At 35.4% G+C, this 19,954-nt stretch overlaps 3 protein-coding genes across 8 annotated transcripts; 2 read left to right on the top strand and 1 right to left on the bottom strand.

Moving 5' to 3' along the window:
• The first annotated feature begins 443 nt into the window (after positions 1-443).
• On the top strand, positions 444-4,964 carry LOC116137681 (serine hydroxymethyltransferase 2, mitochondrial-like). Its single transcript, XM_031423360.1, has 16 exons — positions 444-640; positions 734-784; positions 933-1,019; positions 1,144-1,265; positions 1,491-1,567; positions 1,740-1,864; positions 2,173-2,265; positions 2,615-2,707; positions 2,820-3,017; positions 3,245-3,349; positions 3,463-3,528; positions 3,692-3,769; positions 4,161-4,272; positions 4,361-4,471; positions 4,561-4,728; positions 4,837-4,964. Exons 1-15 carry the CDS (start codon positions 551-553, stop codon positions 4,704-4,706), a joined length of 1,554 nt encoding a protein of 517 aa, XP_031279220.1. The 5' UTR covers positions 444-550; the 3' UTR covers positions 4,707-4,728; positions 4,837-4,964.
• A 1,452-nt stretch (positions 4,965-6,416) lies between these two features.
• LOC116137711 (pentatricopeptide repeat-containing protein At3g24000, mitochondrial-like) lies at positions 6,417-9,233 on the top strand. The gene is given in 3 exon segments (XM_031423398.1): positions 6,417-6,627; positions 6,985-8,792; positions 8,794-9,233. Coding segments are annotated over 3 exon segments (2,295 nt in total). The 5' UTR covers positions 6,417-6,528; the 3' UTR covers positions 9,182-9,233.
• A 630-nt stretch (positions 9,234-9,863) lies between these two features.
• LOC116137704 (CBL-interacting serine/threonine-protein kinase 8-like) lies at positions 9,864-15,184 on the bottom strand. 6 transcript variants are annotated; one of them, XM_031423387.1, is made up of 14 exons: positions 14,601-15,183; positions 13,779-13,841; positions 13,602-13,673; positions 13,393-13,500; positions 13,232-13,306; positions 13,095-13,148; positions 12,864-12,989; positions 12,631-12,720; positions 11,530-11,661; positions 11,081-11,200; positions 10,635-10,751; positions 10,411-10,467; positions 10,243-10,317; positions 9,864-10,144 (listed from the first exon to the last, which is right to left on the bottom strand). In XM_031423387.1, the coding sequence occupies exons 1-14, from the start codon at positions 14,757-14,759 to the stop codon at positions 10,043-10,045; spliced, it is 1,350 nt and encodes a 449-aa protein (XP_031279247.1). In that variant the 5' UTR covers positions 14,760-15,183; the 3' UTR covers positions 9,864-10,042. The 6 variants fall into 6 exon arrangements, 5 of the variants coding, with proteins under 5 accessions (XP_031279247.1, XP_031279248.1, XP_031279250.1 ...); XM_031423388.1 differs by having other exon boundaries at positions 11,539-11,661; positions 14,601-14,759; XM_031423390.1 differs by lacking the exon at positions 13,779-13,841 and having other exon boundaries at positions 14,601-15,184.
• Between the last annotated feature and the right edge of the window lie 4,770 nt (positions 15,185-19,954).

The raw sequence follows: 19,954 nt of genomic DNA, 5'->3' as shown, positions 1-19,954 counted from the left end.
TCTTGTTGGAGAATATGTAAATGTACATGAAATTTTCACTATCTATTTAATGAATTAGATAAACTTACCAATTATTAGAAAGATTATGTTTATTCAGACCAGAGTTCGTGGGCTAATTTAAACATGTACTCCTTAAATCCATTGGGCTTTCGATCCAGACCAAACACCTAACCTAACCCACTACCAAAAGTTGGTGAATAAAGAAAAGCCGTGGATGGAAAACGATGGCGTTGAACCGAGTTGGTCGATGTGACGTCACACCACAAACAAACTTGTGCTCGATTTGCAGTTCCGCAATTTTATAAGGTAATGATCGAAGAATGCAAACCAAATTCATGCATTAAATGAGGTAATATATTCTTAATCGTCAATTAATATTAATTTGATAATTAATAGACAATCAAGATTACCCCACGTCAGAAATTCGGTGCGAATTCTTTACGGTAACTCTATTATTTTCCATTTTATAAATAGAACCTCTCCACCAACCCACTAAACTCACGGAGACAGAGGCCAGTACTCACTTTGCCAACCGCCAACACAGACAGAGATGGCAGCTGCAATGGCTCTTCGCAAAATCTCATCCTCCATCAGCAACCCACTCAAATTTCACCTAAATCGTGGTTCCCTCTGTTACATGGTACTCCTCATAATCTGTCGACTGTTTTTATTTTGTGCTTCGTTTTCCATTTGTTTATAAGCCTCTTACGTTTCATTTGATCCATTTTTACAGTCTTCTTTACCCAACCAAGCACTAGATGAGAAAGATCAAGCTCGTGCTACTGTAAGCTTCATTTCTGCGTTCTATTTATTAGATGCTAACTTAATGTATTCACAACGCTTTATCTATGGATCTATGTGTTGTAAGAATTCATTGCTAAGCTTTAACAGATCCATTTTGGAGTTATCTTATTTGAAACTATTCATTTCAGTGGATTAAGCAATTGAATACTCCACTCGAGGAGATCGACCCCGAAATTGCTGACATCATTGAACTAGAGAAAGCTAGGCAATGGAAGGTATGAAAATAATCAATGCAATATTTGTTTGATAATATTTTGTTGCTGGCTAGTCTTGAATCTTGATGGACTTCAAATGTCTGAGTTACACGTAATGATTGTAACTCAAATTTTAAATGTGTAGGGACTTGAACTCATACCATCAGAAAATTTCACTTCAGTCTCAGTAATGCAAGCTGTTGGCTCTGTCATGACTAACAAATATAGTGAAGGCTATCCGGGTGCTAGATATTACGGAGGAAACGAGTAAGAGAAACCTGATTAACTTTTTTCTTTTCTGGTGAATTATGCAATTTGTATTAAAAAATGGATTACTAAGATAGATATATCTACAAAGAAAATAAAACAAGATTTGGGTCATATATAATGTGTCATAGGGTACGAGCTTTTAGTTTGTAAAACAATGTTTCATTTTAATTTTTGTTTTATGTTTTATATTGTACTGTAATTTATAAAGTTCTATATAATTAGGTATATTGACATGGCCGAGTCATTATGTCAGAGACGTGCATTAGAAGCTTTTCAGTTGGATCCTGCAAAATGGGGAGGTAAATGAATTGAGCATAGGATTTGCTATTTATAATACATTCTTTTGTCACCAAAGAGGTAGCCTGGTTGGCTAGATCTTTTCCAAAAAATTATATATTTCATTCATGCAGTTACCAGTGATACGATAATAGATGAGATTTGCTGAAAGTAATGTGTACCTTCATTTTGCAGTCAACGTGCAGTCATTATCTGGATCCCCTGCTAACTTTCAAGCTTACACTGCATTGCTGAAACCTCATGAGAGGATTATGGCTCTTGATCTACCTCATGGTGGGCATCTTTCACATGGTTATCAGGTGCTTGCACATTCCAAGAAAAACTATTTCTGAAATTTTTTTGACAACCTGATATACGGTGAACAGAGGTAGTATAGTGTCCATTTCAACATGAAGTAAAATTTTGAGCTTTAATGGAAGCTTGCAATAAGCATCAAGAGTAGTTTAGAAACATTATAGCTATATGCAAATGTTGGAAATTAAGTTCATACTTGAATTTTGATGTCCCTTAGATAAAAATGTTGATGTTATTATATTTAATAGCTATAAAGTCTGTCCTTGTAGCAAATAATTGACAATTTTTCATCTTTTTTTTTGCTATTGTGCAGACTGATACTAAGAAGATATCTGCTGTGTCCATATTCTTTGAGACAATGCCATATAGATTGAATGAGAGTACCGGATATATTGACTACGAACAGGTATCCTCTTATCTTTATCAAGTTCTTGCTTTTATTGAATCAAGTTCTACTTTCTCTGAAGAGCTGCTAGTTTTAGTTAAGGTCTGACATTCACCCAAATTTTGGGCTTTCAAGATTGGTCAATGTCAAATAAATTATGACTTAACAATTAGGTCAATATATCACTCACCTCTGTAGCCACATCTTGGAATTAAAACTCACTTGTGACGTTGAGGAATTAGACAGATCAAGAGCTGAAAATTATATATATGTCTTGGATTGGGTCAAATTATTTCAAATAATTTCTTGGAAAGGGCAGTTTTCCTTCTGTTTGTGAACGGTTGACTTATGTGAGTAAAATTGTTTACAGTTGGAGAAGAGTGCCGTACTTTTCAGACCAAAACTTATTGTTGCTGGAGCAAGTGCTTATGCACGGCTTTATGACTATGCACGCATCCGTAAGGTGAAGTTCTTGATAGTTGGACAATTCAACAACTGTTGCTCACATATCCTGTTACAATTTTATGACACAGGATCTTGGCATTTATAGATTATAATTCTGATGGCTTCGGCAGGTCTGTGACAAGCATAAAGCAGTTATGTTGGCTGATATGGCACACATCAGTGGGCTGGTTGCTGCAGGTGTTATTCCATCTCCATTTGAATATGCAGATATTGTGACAACCACAACACACAAGTCACTTCGTGGTCCACGTGGGGCTATGATCTTCTTTAGGAAGGGTTTTAAAGAGATTAATAAACAAGGACAAGAAGTAAGTCTTATTTTTTACTCTAGAGTTTGTATTAATAGTGAAAGTCTGAATCTCAAACCCAGGAAAAGTTAATTCTGTTTTGGTTAAAACTAACCTTGTCTTTTTAATTGCATCTTATTTGCAAGATTTTTTTCTGGTCACCTCTATCTTCTTTCATACATGGAAATTCAAGTTTAATGGTTAAATTCCTTGAAGAAGTTATTTGATAGTGGAGTTCCACTCCACAGGTTATGTATGACTATGAGGACAAAATTAACCAGGCAGTCTTTCCTGGGCTTCAAGGTGGTCCACACAATCACACCATAGCTGGTTTAGCAGTTGCACTTAAGCAGGTTTGTTATTTATTTATTTATTTTAATTATATATTTGGCCAAAGAGATTACTAGTTTATTGATTTTGGCCTAGCCCATATTAATTAAGTTCTTCAACTATTGTGTGATATCAGGTCAAGACTCCTGAGTACAAGGCCTACCAAGAGCAAGTTCTCCGTAATTGTTCACAATTTGCTCAGGTATTCTGAATGTGCTTTACTGACGTTGCATTGATGGCCATTGGCTGCAGAGCTTCGATGCAGTTTTAAATTCTTTGCTTATTTTAGTTGTTGGTTTGTAACATCTTATCATATCAGAGTAATTTATTGAGTTAATAGACTACTAAATCCACTCTATTTGCAGAGTTTGTTAGAGAAGGGTTATGAACTAGTATCTGGTGGAACTGATAACCATTTAGTCTTGGTCAACTTGAGAAACAAGGTAGAAGAATCATTCTTTCCTCTCTTACAAACTGCTTTACTAAAGTTCAGTTTATTTCGTAGGACTATTAATACACTATGCTGATGTTTCTCTTCATTTGTACAAGAACACATTTCAGTGATCCTGTCTAAAGAAGTTGACTGAAACTGTTTGTAATAAGAAAACTTGTGTTAAATATGTGTGGGGAAGAAAAATTCTCAATCCCATTACTGAGCAGTCTACAGTCAGGCAATTTTAAATGTTTTAGAGAATGACAAACCTCCTTAAATTATAGAACTTTTTGAATCAATAAATTATCGAACTTGTTGAATCAGCCTCAATTCAAAGGTTCTGCAAAAAAATAATAGCATCAGAAAGGGAATCAGTACTATGTTGGAATTTTGGTTGACAGGGTATTGATGGATCAAGAGTTGAAAAGGTTTTGGAAGCAGTACATATTGCAGCTAATAAAAACACTGTTCCTGGGGATGTTTCTGCAATGGTACCTGGTGGTATCCGAATGGGTATGCCTTCCTCCTCCAATCATTTTTCTCCCTCTGATTTTTAGCCAGACACCTGTATTTACAACATTCCTGTTCTCTGGTGCTCCAGGAACACCTGCTCTCACATCTAGGGGGTTTATTGAGGAAGATTTTGCCAAAGTAGCTGAGTTCTTTGATGCAGCTGTAAAGTTGGCCTTGAAGATAAAGGCTGTCAGTAAAGGTTCTTTCTTTACCATCATATCTTGGGTATAAAATAGTAATTATTCTTCGGCTAATCATTGAAAACATAATGTACTATCATTAATCCAGGAAAGTTGAAGGATTTTGTGGCAACTCTACAATCGGATGCGAACATTCAATCAGAGATTTCAAAGCTCGGTCATGAGGTTGAGGAGTATGCAAAACAATTTCCAACAGTTGGTTTTGAAAAAGAAACAATGAAATACAAAGACTGAAGATTTCTCTTTATGGTTCAAGGTACGTCATTTTGCCAATCTTCCCCATTAAAAGCAGATGAAGCGGTTGTCATGATTATGATTATGGTCCTTAATTGAATTGTTTTCATCCTCACAACAATTTATGCAGACTCATTTGTTGCCAAACAGGGGTATCAGGTTGTGCCTTAAATGCCATGTTGTAAAATTCGGGTGAACCAAAATGGAGAATTGGAGAGCAAGGATCATTGATATGAGAGCCTTTTGGACTTCCGTATATGAATTTAAATTCAGCTGATCTTTTGTAATGTATAAACATGAAAGTTCATTTTCTTTTTGTTTCATTGTAATTTGCAATGTATGAACATGAAATAACTTCTTTTATGATCCAGTTGAGGAGCAGCGGACTCAATATATTAACAAGAAAAGGAAAGAAAAATGAGTTCGACGTTTGACGAGCCGTATTTCAATTTCTCAATCATAGAGAAGCGGCGGATATGGACAGAGACTCCCGTGAGAGTTTTGCAATGCTAAAGATATCTAACAGTGACTTTTGAATTTGAAAAGTAACTGGAAATAAGTAAGGAGGTTTTTTTTTTTTTCATAAATTTCCAGAAATATGGATATACACTTTAAATAATTGGGTTGTTTTAAAATAATACTGTAGTTCCAAGGACGGGGGTGTTTAGTAGAGTAAACGATTTTTTTTTTCTCTAAATAATGGTTTAATGATATTTTTTTATCTATAAACTTTTAATATATTATTTTATTATCTAAATTTATATTTCGGCATTATTGCGATCCTATACTATTACTATTCTCTTCCACAATCATTACTTATTAAAATTCTTCAAACCCTACTCCTGTCGACCCTTCCAATCGTTAGTAATCGAACGATTAGAGTTTATGTAACTGTTCCTCTTAAGTCAAATTCTAATCAATCTCAACCACCAAAATCTAAGGCTCCGTTTGTTACACTTTTGGAAATACTATTATTAGTATTCCCAATAAAGTTAAACAATAAAATTGACTTATTTTCAAAATATTATTCTGTATTATTTAATTTCTTTTAAACCTCTCTAAATTTATTAATTTAACTAAACACCCATAAATATTTTTTTTAGAAATTGCAAAAACACCCCAGCAACCCTCCGACGGTGGTGGCCGACTATCCGTATTTAATGGGTGGGTTAGAGGTATTTTTGTTAACTTTTAATATTTTATTATAAGGGTGTTTAGTAAATAAACAAACATATGGTGTATTTTTGTTAATTTTTAAATCCTACATCGTAATACCTGCTTAATTTAACTTTTTTCAAAATATTATTCTAAAAAGTATCAGAATAATGAACTAAACATACCCTAACATTTTACCACCAAAAGACTTATCAATCTCTCCTCTTCAAAAGTCTCAATAATTTGGATCAATTTGCTCTTTATTCGCCCATAGAATATAAATTTAGGTAATAAAATTATATTTAGAAGTTTGTGGGTAGAAAAATGTCATTGAACCATTATTTTGGTGGAAAAAAAATCGTTAATCATGTTTAGTAATACGATAATTATTGAACAAGTTGGTCATTTTCGATAACATAAAATTAAAGGATAATAAGTTTTGGATGATAACACTAAAACTCAGGGGTGTCCATGTCATTTGCTGAAAAGATTAAGATTTCTTCAACCTCTCGCTTGGTTGACAGATAACTGACATGGTCTATTCCGTCCCTCCAGTCCAGAGTTCTATCCAAACACATAAAAATAAAGGCTCAGCCATCCCCTGTACCCTCCACAAGATGTAATTCTTTAATATTTAATCTACCATCTCTATTGTTTACTTCCCTTCATGGCTTCTTTGCCTTCACTTGCGGTCAATTGCACTCTTAAACTCGAACCAGATTCCAGAAAACACCCTGCGCCTTCCACCTCTCTTCCCACTCAGAAGGTACCATTCACTCTTTCTTTTTTCCATTTTATTTCTATGTATTAGAAGTTGAGCATGAATTCTCAAGAAACTATTACAACATTCAAACACATACAATCATTTATGAATTCTCTGTTTTGGTGTATTGAATCAGAATAAAACTAATTTTTAAAGCGTTTTTGTTTTCTGTATTTGTTATCTAATACAACATCAAGAAATCATTGAAGCTTAAAAAAGAAAACTTATTAGTATTGTGTAAGCGTTTTTACTTGTTTTAAATAACTGAATTGGCGAAAGTTTTTACTTTTTTTTTTTTTTGGCCCCCGTCCTCTATAAATTTCTGCAAGCACTGATAATAAGCTTCATCTGATATCTCAGAATCCTAGCATTTCTTATCAGGGAAATCAGACAGTTAATCAACTGAATGGGAATTCAGAACCAGTTAGGTCTGCGGATTTTCAAGAAGCTCTTACTATGATAAAAGAGGGCACTAAGGTTGAAACATCTTATTATGTTCCTGTCCTGAAAGAATGCATAGACAAGAACTCAATTTCAAATGTACAAGTTGTTCATGCTCACATCATAAAGACCGGAACACATGAAGACTTTTTTGTGATGACATTTCTTGTTAATGTCTACGCAAAATGTGGAAATATGGAAGAAGCTCAAAAGGTTTTCCACAATCTGCCTAAAATAAATGTTGTTGCACGGACAAGCCTGATGACGGGTTATGTTCAAAATTCACAGCCGAAGCATGCCATTCATGTTTTCCTAGAGATGCTGGAAGCTGGGGTTTATCCTACAAACATCACTCTTGGAATTGCTTTAAATGCTTGTGCCTTACTGGAGTCTATCAAATTGGGGAAGCAAATCCATGCCTATATTGTTAAGTATCGGACTGAAGATGACACTAGCGTTGGAAACTCACTTTGTAACTTATATTCAACATGTGGCAACCTGCATTCAACTGTTAAAGCCTTTGAGAGGATTAGGGAAAAGAATGTGATTTCATGGACTTCAGTTATATTTGCTTGTGGTGCAAATGGCGAAGTTTTGAAGGGGTTGAAATTTTTTGCTAGGATGCTTTCTGAAGGCGTTTTACCTAATGAATTTACAGTAACTAGCATCTTGAGCATGTGTTCTACAATGCTGTCGCTGCGTGTAGGAGTACAACTTCACTCGATGAGCATTAAACTTGGCTATGAATCAAACCTCCGCATAAAAAATTCGATCATGTATTTGTACCTCAAATGTGGATCTCTTGATTCGGCAAATAAATTTTTTGATAGCATGGAACATGTCAGCTTGGTTACATGGAATGCGATGATCGCAGGCCATGCCCAAATGATGAATCTAGCTAAGGATGATTTTTCAGCTCACCATGGTGGAACTGAGGCGCTGAACATTTTCTCAAAATTGAATCGATCAGGCTTGAAACCAGATCTGTACACCTTTTCAAGTATCTTGACTGTTTGTAGTAGATTGGTGGCCTTAGAACAAGGGGAACAAATTCATGCTCAAACCCTTAAAACCGGATTTTTGTCAGATGTGGTTGTGGGAACTGCACTGGTTAACATGTATAACAAATGTGGAAGCGTTGACAGAGCAAGCAAAGCATTTGTGGAGATGTCTACAAGAACATTGATATCATGGACTTCCATGATTACTGGTTTCGCAAACCATGGCCAGAGTCAGCAAGCACTATGGCTTTTTGAGGATATGTTGGTTGCAGGAGTTAGACCGAATCAGGTAACTTTTGTGGGTGTTTTATCAGCTTGCAGCAATGCAGGAATGGTTCATGAAGCACTCAGTTACTTTGAGATGATGCAAAAGGATTACAAAATCAAGCCTGTGATGGACCATTTCGTGTGCTTGATTGATATGTATGTGAGGTTAGGTCGCTTAGAGGAAGCTTTTGATTTCATTAAGAAAATGGATTCTGCACCCAACGAGGTGATATGGTCACTCTTGATTGCAGGATGTAGGAGACAGGGGAACATGGAATTAGGATTTTCCGCCGCTGAAAAATTACTTCAACTCAAACCAAAAAATCCTGAAACTTACGTTATGTTGTTGGATATGTTCCTCTCCGCAGACAGGTGGGAGGATGTTACCAGGGTGAAACAACTCATGAAAGAAGAGAAACTAAGTAAAACACATGATTGGAGCTGGATTAGCATTAAAGACAGTTTATTCATTTAAGCCCAATGATCGGTTGCATCCTCAGAGTGCAGCGATGTACAAGTTATTGGATGAATTGCTAGACAAAGCAAAGGGTCTTGGGTACGAATCACAAGAAAGACTTGAGCTAATCGAAGAGGAGGATGAGGAAAAGACATACTCATCTACTGTTTGTCACAGTGAAAAGCTGGCCGTTGCATTTGGGTTGTTGAACACTCTAAATGTTGCACCATTAGTAGTTATTAAGAGTACCACCATGTGCAGGGACTGCCATTATTTTATAAAGATTATCTCGTCACTGACAGCTAGAAATATCATCGTAAGGGATAGCCAACGGCTCCATAAATTTGCTACTGGACATTGTTCCTGTGGAGATTTTGGTGTCGGTCTTTGAAAACTTTGATAAAATTCGTATACTAATACTCCATCAGATTTTTACTGGTTTATGTTTGGAGTGTCATGAAAATTCCATTTGTTAGTAGTGTGAGTATCTCAAAATCAAATTGAGAATGCTGTCATACTTTTCTTAAAATCTGGTCTGTAACAGTTAGCTACGAAGTCATGCTGATCAAAAACCGACAACAAACACTAACCATACAAANGTCTTGGGTACGAATCACAAGAAAGACTTGAGCTAATCGAAGAGGAGGATGAGGAAAAGACATACTCATCTACTGTTTATCACAGTGAAAAGCTGGCCGTTGCATTTGGGTTGTTGAACACACTAAATGTTGCACCATTAGTAGTTATTAAGAGTACCACCATGTGCAGGGACTGCCATTATTTTATAAAGATTATCTCGTCACTGACAGCTAGAAATATCATCGTAAGGGATAGCCAACGGCTCCATAAATTTGCTACTGGACATTGTTCATGTGGAGATTTTGGTGTCGGTCTTTGAAAACTTTGATAAAATTCTGAGTATACTAATTCTCCCAACAGATTTTTACTGGTTTATGTTTGGAGTGTCATGAAAATTCCATTTGTTGGTAGTGTGAATATCTCAATATCAAATTGAGAATGCTATCATACTTTTCTTAAAATCTGGTCTGTAACAGTTAGCTACGAAGTCATGCTGATCAAAAACCGACAACAAACACTAACCATACAAAATTTATTATACATATATTTTCTAAGGGTAAAGATATTTGTACAAACTTTGATACAAAGAGAGTTTGTACAAATTGATATGACATTCTAATTCAATTTTGAAAGCCGATCTAAGCGTTAATCCTGAGAACATGATGCAAAGAAATCAACGCTTTTTACTCTTTGACTTGGTGATCCTTGATTTGCTTGATTCAATAGGTGGTTTCCAGATGATATCCTCAAGATTGCTACAAAAATTCTTGTAAAACTGCCAATACAGAGAAAAATGTCCTTTTAATCAAAATTTGAGGTCAGCTCGGGCTATCTGATGTATATAAATTATCGTCTAGATTCTAGATAACTTACCTTGAGGTATTCACTAGCATCTCCAGAAGCTTTCTGAATGTCTACCATAAAAAATGTGGGAGCAACTTCAAATATCTTCACTCCATACATTTTAGAAAAGGAAAGAAAATCAGTAAACCAGATTATAGGGAAACTGGAATCTCGTCTAAAGTTAGGGTTGAAACCTACCTCCAAGATGACTGAGAAATGAGCGGTCTTGTTTGCAGAAAGGCCTTCCACTCTCATCTGAAAGTTGAAACAATCTCGTTTAATATGAGTTCGGGAAAACCACTCAGGATCACTTTCAGTTTGAAATAAATAGGTAAATATTAAGTGAAGTAGAAAAATATAATTAAAGGGAAGAACTGTTATATTTGTGGTATAAAAAATCCCCAAGTGGTCTGCTACTCCACCTTATAATTACGAATATGCGTCTTGAAACCCATTGATTGTGCGACAACCTCCATACTTGACAAAACAACCTTTGCTGGCTTCTGTGACACAAAACGTGTCTGATGCTTTACAGTGTCCTGTCAAAAAGGGTAAGAATTATAAATATTTTATAGGAAGAGGAAGAACAACATTTATTCAGCAGTCTCCTTAAATTATACACTTGTGGCATGATATAATTTTGCAAATTAAGATTTTCAACAGGACTGCCATTAGTACACATTCTAAAGGCTTCATGGCATCAAGGAAAAAAAAAAAAAAAAAAAAAATGCTGTTACAGCAAGTTCCCTAATTTGAAGAATGTTGAAACGCAATGCTTTTGTTATCTTGACCATCCAAATTTAGGATAACTCAAATAGGCCTCAGAAAAAAAGAAGGGAATTTAAACTGTACATTGAGAAATACACACCTCTCCACGGTCAAATAGTGTTGCAAGGTTCAAGCCTTGAGATAAAATTATTAAGTCAAAGGCATTGAGATTCAAAGGGCCCATGTCCTCCGTCCCATATTGCTCATTAGCCTGCCCTTCCTGCAATAAACCACATTACCGATAATGTCAATAATATACCAGATCACCACAACAATGCATTTGAACGGAAGGACCTGATATGGGCACCACCTCTGTCAGCTAATAAGGAGGCCACTTAAAAGGATAAGTTCAAATTAATATTACAAATTATGAACAGAAGGACGAACAGAAAAACCTGATATGGACACAACGTTTACAGTAGGAGACTTCAGATATGCTAAAAAGACTTAACACTTGTATAGAATAAGCAGGTCTTTAAAAAGTAGTAGAACCAAAAGCGTTAACTAGTGATTGAAATTCTAAAAAAAAAAAAACTGTACTGCTCAAACCTTACCAACCTCGGGATCATCAAAAACGGCATTTACATCATCCAGGTTGACATCTTCATATTCAAGAAGTCTGACAGGAACATAATTCTTCTTAAACCACTCATCATCTCTGATCTGTTCAATCGTAATACGCTGCACACATGCATACACATGAACTTTAGAAACAGCCAGAAGAAGCACAGAAACTAAACTAACGCAACTGAATTCTCATACACATTTTTTTATCGTATCACAACACTATAGAGGTAACGATGCCAGCCAAATAGTAAGAAAGTCATGCACTAACGTCAAATAGGATACATTTTCATTTTCATACTAGCACCAGGGACTAGTTACCCAAGGTAGGAAAGACTCCTCCAAGCTGTACATACGACTTTCCACAGAATTCTATATTTATAAATGAGATACTTTATTTGAAGATGGTGATGGTGCAATACATTCCGTGCTTTTAACCCAACTCAAGCTGAAGAAACTTAATTCACAATGCAAATAAAAAGCACATTGGCCAGTAGACAGGATGCCTTTCAGGTAGCAAGGGACAGCGAAATCAGAATTACGAGTATGAATTTTGCTGATAGACTCTTAAAGAAGGTGACTGCGGGGAAATCAGAACTTGGAGCATTTAATTATGGCTTCCTAAAGCCACAAAAAAATAAAATAAAATAAAAAATAAATAAATGAAGAAGAAAAAAGAGAGAGAGAGAAATGGTTGTGATTGTGTTATCCTCGCATTACCCACTATCACATATTTAAATGTGACGAGGTTGAATAAAAGATGCTCAAAAAACTGTCTAAATTTAGGAGGTCAAAAATGGCATGATCCAGGAGCAGGATTATCACATACAGTAACACTATCATGACCAAATAATATGCAAAAATTACTTTCATAAGAAATATGATCCACTTTGCCAACCACATATCAAGTTTTTGACTTTTGAGTTTAAGTTTGTATAGAAAATCTACATTTAAGTAATTACTGTATCATACCATCCACATCCGTAATTCCATGTTCTTGATACGAATCATAATCACAAGAGCAGCCAAGAGTGTGCAAATATAGACATAACAGAAGCAATGTCTCTAGAGACAGCAAATACTTACAGTTCCAGGATTTGGGTCCAAAATTCTATGAATTAATGATTTGGCTCCCACTGGAAACCAAGACGGACATGAGTAATCAGCTTTTTCAACCTGCAGGAAAGAAATGAAACAATTTAATTAAAATCAACTGTAATTTAACACTGATACTGACGTCAAACTTTGGTGAATGCAAGCAACAAAGCTATTTATTGCACAATTATCATAAAAGTCGACCACAAAAATGTAGTTCATGCCTTACTATATAGCGTGGTGAGATCAAGCTCATCAAATGGAAGATATCCAGCCATTAGAACATAAAGGATGACCCCACAAGACCATACATCTGCCACAGCACCATTGTAACCCTTGTGACTAAGTACCTAGAGCAAAAAAATGAAAAGATTGATGAAGAAGCATACTTTGATATAAAATTCTGCAATCACATTATATTTCCTTTACTACTGGAGTGACCATCCTATAATTACCTCGGGTGCTACATAGTTAGGAGTTCCACATGTTGTCCGAAGTAGACTAACTCCCTAGACACATAAATTCCCAGGTAAAAGCCCATTATGCCAAAAGTAAAAAAGAGAGATTGCTACTACTCTTATAATTGTCTTACTTGATCTGGCAATGCACTTAGACCAAAATCTGATATCTTCAAATTTCCTTGGGAATCAAGTAAAAGATTTTCAGGCTGTGTACAGAAGGGAAAAAAAAAATTGTAAGAATAAATTGAAACAGAGAAGCACTACATCATTTCAGATGATACCAGAAGAACACCTTCAAATCTCTGTGGTAGACACCCTTACTGTGGCAAAAATCCACGCCATCAATAAGTTGTTGGAAGTATTGCCTAGCCTCAGCCTCACTAAGTCGTCCATGATGAACCTACATGATCATAAGTAAATCAAACGTTACACTTTGGAAAAAGATTATAATGTCAAGACCAAAACATCTTCAGATGTTAGATCCCAAGTTAGACAACTCACTATTTTATCAAACAGTTCACCACCCGTGATGAACTCCAAGATTATATAGATCTTAGTACGACTAGCAAGAACCTAACAAAACAATCAAGAGTCAGAAGCGAATATAACTGACTAATGACAAAACAAGCTCACACTAATAATCTAATCCACATAAATAAAAATATGCATATCCCATGCCTCATGAAGCCGGACAACATTAGGATGTCTGACAAGCTTCATTATAGATATCTCTCTCTTGATCTGTAAAACCAAAAATGAGTCATTTTAAGAAAAAGATACTTGGAAACAAGGCTGCATAAAAGTGAAGAATCAAATTATACTAGATAGTAATCACAACAATTTAAGATTATATCATGATACCTAAAACGTCAAAACCCAGAAACTACTTCAAGAGAGAAATGCATTGAATTAGAAGGTTACACCAACTAAATCAATTGTTCATTTTTAGTAAACAATACATCATTTACATTGCTTTCTCCTTCTTTGAAGCAGCACCATTATTGGAACGACTTAAAAACTGCCAGCCACTACGGCTACCAGGAAATTCATGGAAGTTAAACCAATGATAAATGGATCTAACCACACAAGTTTTGCTAATGTCTATCCTGAAAAGCTCCGAATTGATGAGCCCTTTGCACCAAATTCTATATCGGAAACAACCAGTTATTGACAAGGCATTTCCAAGAGAAGAACTTGAAGTCTGAGTTGAAAGTCGAATCTCCGAAGTTAACTTAATGGCAGGTTATTAATACAACTCCCCAACATACTTCACAACCAAACAACATGCTAATCTTTAAAATTGGATTTTTAACAAAAATAAAATAAATAAAATAAAAAATCGCAAATTCAAGGCTTAACAATAGCTTGCCTACTCCTGAACAGTGTTTCTCCCAATGAACCCTTTACTTGGAAATAAACATTTGCGGCCTAGAAAGCCCAAAAAAAAAAAAAACTTTTTGTTGGAAATTTGAAAATTAGAAGGGGACACACAAGACAAACCTGATCAGCCATCTTATGTTTGATTATGGTACTTCGATCAAGAATTTTCATAGCAACACTTTCACCTGTCTCCGTATTTTGCGCGAACTTCACTTTGGCGAATGTCCCTTCACCGATCGTCCGCCCCACCTCGTACTTCCCCACTTTCCTCACCACCATTTTTGAAATTTTGCTACTTCTCTTCTCGTCTCTGCGGCTACCTTATGCTTTTATCTTTCTTCTTCAAAACACAATCCCAGGCTCAGCATATTAAATAGATAGTGGGAAACCTTTTTGCTTTAAAAAATAAATATCTTACTTCTTTGTTCAGACACACTCCAGATTTGATTTAAAAGAATAATACTGAAGAAGTTGCCAAGTACAGATGTCTAAAGCAGAAAGGGACTTAATCGGTTGGTTGGTCCGAAAGTTTTTTACTTTTTTGGTACGTTCTTGTTCGGTCGGAATTTAAGGGAAATGGGAAAGTAGAGTAGAAAAATACAGATAAATTTATGCTATTTTCTAAAAAGAAAATTCAAATTGAGGTGCTTTGATTTGGAAGGATCAGATTGGGTGGGGTGATATATTGTTATAATCGATCTAATTAGTTGAACAATGAAAATGCTTTGTTTGCGCTAAAATTCAGTAATTTTTATTTAAAAAAAATTGTGCTGCAGTACGGACGGCGAGCGTGAGCTTGATCTTTGTTTGATTTTTTTGTATGACTTTGCAACATTATTACATGGCTGTCTTAAATTTACTGTTTGATTATTAATTTTTTGCCAAACATATAAAGTCAAAAAAAATTTTAGCTGCCTGTTCAATAAAAACAGTGTCATAAAACTATGAGTCTATATTTGTGGCTGACGTTGAACCGGGAGGAGATTTAGGTCCTGATATTTATTAAATTTCAGCCATTTTGTCGCAAACAATGGAAATGTAGCTCATCGACTTTTCTTCAACGACAGTGAATTTAAGTTGAACTGTGAAAATTTTTTTTTTTTAATATTGTATGCATCTAGCCAATAGGTATGCAAAAAAATCATCTTTTCTTGCTTTAATAGAGTTCAAACTAATAAATTTGTTGTCCATCATTAGAAAATTACCTGTAAAAACAAGGTGAAACAGTTATTTAAGATTTGAGCTCCAGGGCACGTGGTATTCAGGCAAACACCACATGTTACATACCATACTGATCGAATTTTGAATAGGATTTGATGAATGCTTTCTTGTCAGAGTCACATAAACAAACAGGTGGGCATCTTCGCGATGATAACAAATTCTAAATTTATAATTAACTTTATTTTAAAGCAGTTTAAGATAAGCATCATGGCAAAATGGGTTTATTATTAATTAGGTGAGGAATTTATATAGACTTTTAAGGTTTTATCAGGAGATAAAAAGATGTTGAATGTCTCCTAAAGTGTTTGCCTATAAATTATAATCCAACATTAATTACTGGAGAAGCAGGCCCACTCTCCACTTGCTTGTTATATTTGAACTCCTTATTCATATTATAATTATCCCTTGGACTCTTTTATATGGCAAGCATCATAGTATGCCCCAAGAGATAACGATTAAGAAATTAACGTGGGCGATTGAAAATATCATCAACTTGTCAAATATGTATTAGCTCAGCATCTAAGGATTGCCTTCTTGCAAAGATTTAAGTGTTGACATTCGCCATCTTATTCTTGTCGTGCTTTTCATATATGAAAAGAAGAGCCTATTCTTGTGGAGGCCGTTTTAGCTTTCAGATGATGTTACTAAAATGGCGTAATTGTATTTGGCCACTTGGTAATGCTATGCCGGCAGACGGGATTAAGTTGACAATTCACAATACCTACCAATACAGAAGGGATTAGCCCTTAGATTTGTCCCTTGTAAACCATTAATATCATTATTGGATAACCAACTGCGGAGCATCAAATCAAAATTGGTTCTTCAAGGAACACCTTCAAGGATGCATGTTATGCTGAGTTAGAAGGCATGTTATATGCGATATACCAAGTTTTCATAATCATAAACTTAACTTGTTAAGTTACTACTTAAAAGGAAGATAAAATCAACTTTTATGAACAGAATTTACAAAAGCAATAACAAACAGAACTATTAATGGATTGTTGTATTGGTCATGAAGGGCAAATGGCAATTGGGTTTGGTATGTTTGTTTTGTGAATGGTGTAATACCATCCTCAGCACATTGTAGATGTTATGCTGAGTTAGGAACACCTTCAGGTAGTAGGCATGTTATACCTTCTTCAAAAGTTGGTTTATTGTTGGTAAGTATCTTGTAAAAACATGTATGTTGAGCTGATTTTTAAATTCATTATTAATCTTCTTCATGTTTAGAATGGAGAAGGAGCAAGAGCTAGAGTGGGCTCAGGCACAGGAGATTGTAATAACTGAAGACCTCTACGTGGCCGTAGCCAAACATCAGCTTAAGTTTATTGCGACAGGCACCGCTGCCTCTATGATGGTCCTGTATTAGCCAAACAGCAGCTTAGGTTTCTTGTGGACTAAATGAGGTCTTAGTTCTTTTCCTGGAGACAATATCGTGAATGAGCCATGCAAGTTGTGAAAGAATGATCACAATACTAATGTGTGCGTCTAAATCTTAGAAAAGATATAGGCCCTTGTATTGGTACAATAATTCCTTCGAAATTGATTTTAGGGTAAGAGTTATGCTGATTTACTTTTGCAGGCCACAAAAAAGTTAAGATGTGAATTTTTTGTTATGATGATTTCAGGTAAAAATACTGTTGGCTTCCATTGCTAGCTAAACATACCGAATCTCAGCTTACAGAAGGCCCTTATGGTTGTGCCTTTTGATTGTGAATAGATTTGGCACTGTCTAGGTTGAATACGGCGAGCTTTAGGATTTACAACTCACACGTAATCTTGCATATGAGTGTGTGAAAAATATGTTTTTCAGAATTTGCTATGGTACCTAATTGCACCCATTGTTGTCTCAGGTGCCCTATAAGGCTGACTGTGAAGAATATTATGGAAAATCCTTGATTTTCGGACTGTTGTATCCTCTGTTGGGAAGCAAGGATTTTCCATTATATTATTTTAGTCAGCCTTGTAAAAAACAATGGGTGCAAATAGCTACTATAGCAAATTCTGAAAAAAAAATTCGCACTCATATGCAAAGATTATGTGTGAGTTGTAATCCAGAAGCTCACAGATTCAGCCTATGACAATGCCAAATCCATTCAGAGTTTTCTGGAACAGGATGGTCTTTGCTAAATTATAACTGGTTGTTTTAGCTTAAAAGAAAATCAGTAACAAGGAGAGATTTGAGTTCACAGGCAGCCAAAAGGTGAGCAATACATCAAACCTTAAATACAATGTAGATGGCCGACCTATGTACAAGAAGTGAAGGTAGACAGTAATGTTTGCAAATTCATATGGAGACATTGTTCCTCTAGCATGACGTGTTGATCTTTTTTTTTTTTTTTTTTTTCATATATAATCACAGCTTACCAACTTGGCAACTTCTATTTATTTATGCTCCAGGTGATATTTTTTCCTGGTAGGATACTGCAAATATGAATTAAAAAACTGTGAGAAGCAGAAAGTTGAAGAGGACTCCATGACGGCTGTTGAATTCTCTGCGGAGAATCCCTATGGAAAAGCTGTGGCTTTGCTGAAGTCTTGCTCTCTTGAGGTGAATCATTTTATTGGGCCAAAACCCTTGAGAAAAATAAGATAATTACTAACTCACGATACTTTGATGAACAGATCAATGAAAAATGGTTACCGCTGCCTGGAATTTTATTGGCTCTTCTACTATCTTCCGATACTTAATTAAGTAGGTAGCCAAGAAAGGCACCAAAGTGACCCCTGAAATACATTACAAATCCGGAAGAGAATGTGATCATGATTGTGAAACCCTATTGAGTTGCTGTTCCTGTGGTGATTTTGACCAAAGAAAATTTGGTGAAGAGTGATAGATATGGACAGTGGGCTCGTGTACTGAATGTGCTGGTTGTGTTAGATGTTGATGACAGTATAGATGGTGGTTGACAGTTTAAAGCAATGAATAAACTGGCAGCATTTTGTTTTAGTACTTATTAGAAATTAGAATAGTTAAAGAATCATGATAGGGTGTCTTTTGTTAAGATTAGAAGCTGTTATTACTGGGGTGTATTTTGTCATAAAGCAGAAGTTTGTGTGAAGTTTCATGCGTCTTCTTGTATTATAAAAACAGCAGCTCCTGCATGCACTCTGTAACTGAAAAACAGAATCCAAAACAGAATTTCAACACGTCTCTTTCTTCTTGATTTTTCTGCATTTTTCTTCTATCAGTTTTCTAGAGTTTTCTAAACACTTTCAGTACTAAACTACTAATGACATGCCAGCTGTCTTTTGTTCTAGTATTAATGACTACCACACCAGCAGCATTTTGTGCGAGTACTAATGGCATACCAACTGAAAAAGATGGAGCAGTTGGAGATGGTGAAAACGCTGAAGGATGTGAAACTAAATGAGTGGTGGTTTTGACCCTTGTGGAGGAGACTGGTACTTCCTGGGGTGGATGTAGGGTGGATATGGAGTTGGTATTGCCAGGCAGCCCCACCAGCCAACACCAATAAATAAGAGTATTGTGCAGTTGCTACCAATTTCGTAAGGTTGATTACATATTATAATAAACCAACTTATACCCTTCCATGACAAGTTTATCGTACTTTAATCCTCCACTGCAATTATCTACACCTGCTGTCAAGGTCTCCAGAAACAAATAAAATATAAAATGTCTTGAAAACTGTTTCCTCAAACTGCACTTTCAGTTTCTCATCATGTTTCTAATTTCCCCTTACAATTTCATTCTTGAAATTATGTTGAAATGGGTAACATGGTGAACTATACAAGTTTCGCAGAGCCAATAATTAATTAATTCTCCAAGTAAACAATTGAAATCTAAAAAAATGGAGAGGTCAGGTAAAGTAAATGAAAATCCATTGAGCAAAAGGCTACAAATCGAGAGCCATTAATATTTTTCATGATTCATGAAGACAATTACTTGAAGTTGAAATTTCAACATAAACCCAGAAATATAGCACATGTATTCCAGATAGCCAAAATAACAAATGCAACTTTCCAGCTATGCCTAAGCATGTGGATATCACATTTAACTCAAAGGTATTACTGGCAATGAAAACCCCAATGGTTCAACTTTTCAAATTAAACGAGGAAAGAAAAGCATGAACTAAAACACCAGCAATAGCATCAACTCTGACGAGATTTGGAATGGACAACCATTTGTTTACATTCCCAATAAACTAATCAAATAATAATCCAATTTACAGTCTTTTAAGTAATTCTAATTTACACAACAAACAATAAAACGAACGATAAAAAATCAAACA

This window comes from Pistacia vera, unplaced genomic scaffold (genome assembly GCF_008641045.1).
Source record: "Pistacia vera cultivar Batoury unplaced genomic scaffold, PisVer_v2 Contig332, whole genome shotgun sequence".
Lineage (NCBI taxonomy): Eukaryota > Viridiplantae > Streptophyta > Magnoliopsida > Sapindales > Anacardiaceae > Pistacia > Pistacia vera.
Note: the sequence above shows the minus strand (reverse complement) of the source record. Positions and strands in the feature narration are given on the sequence as shown.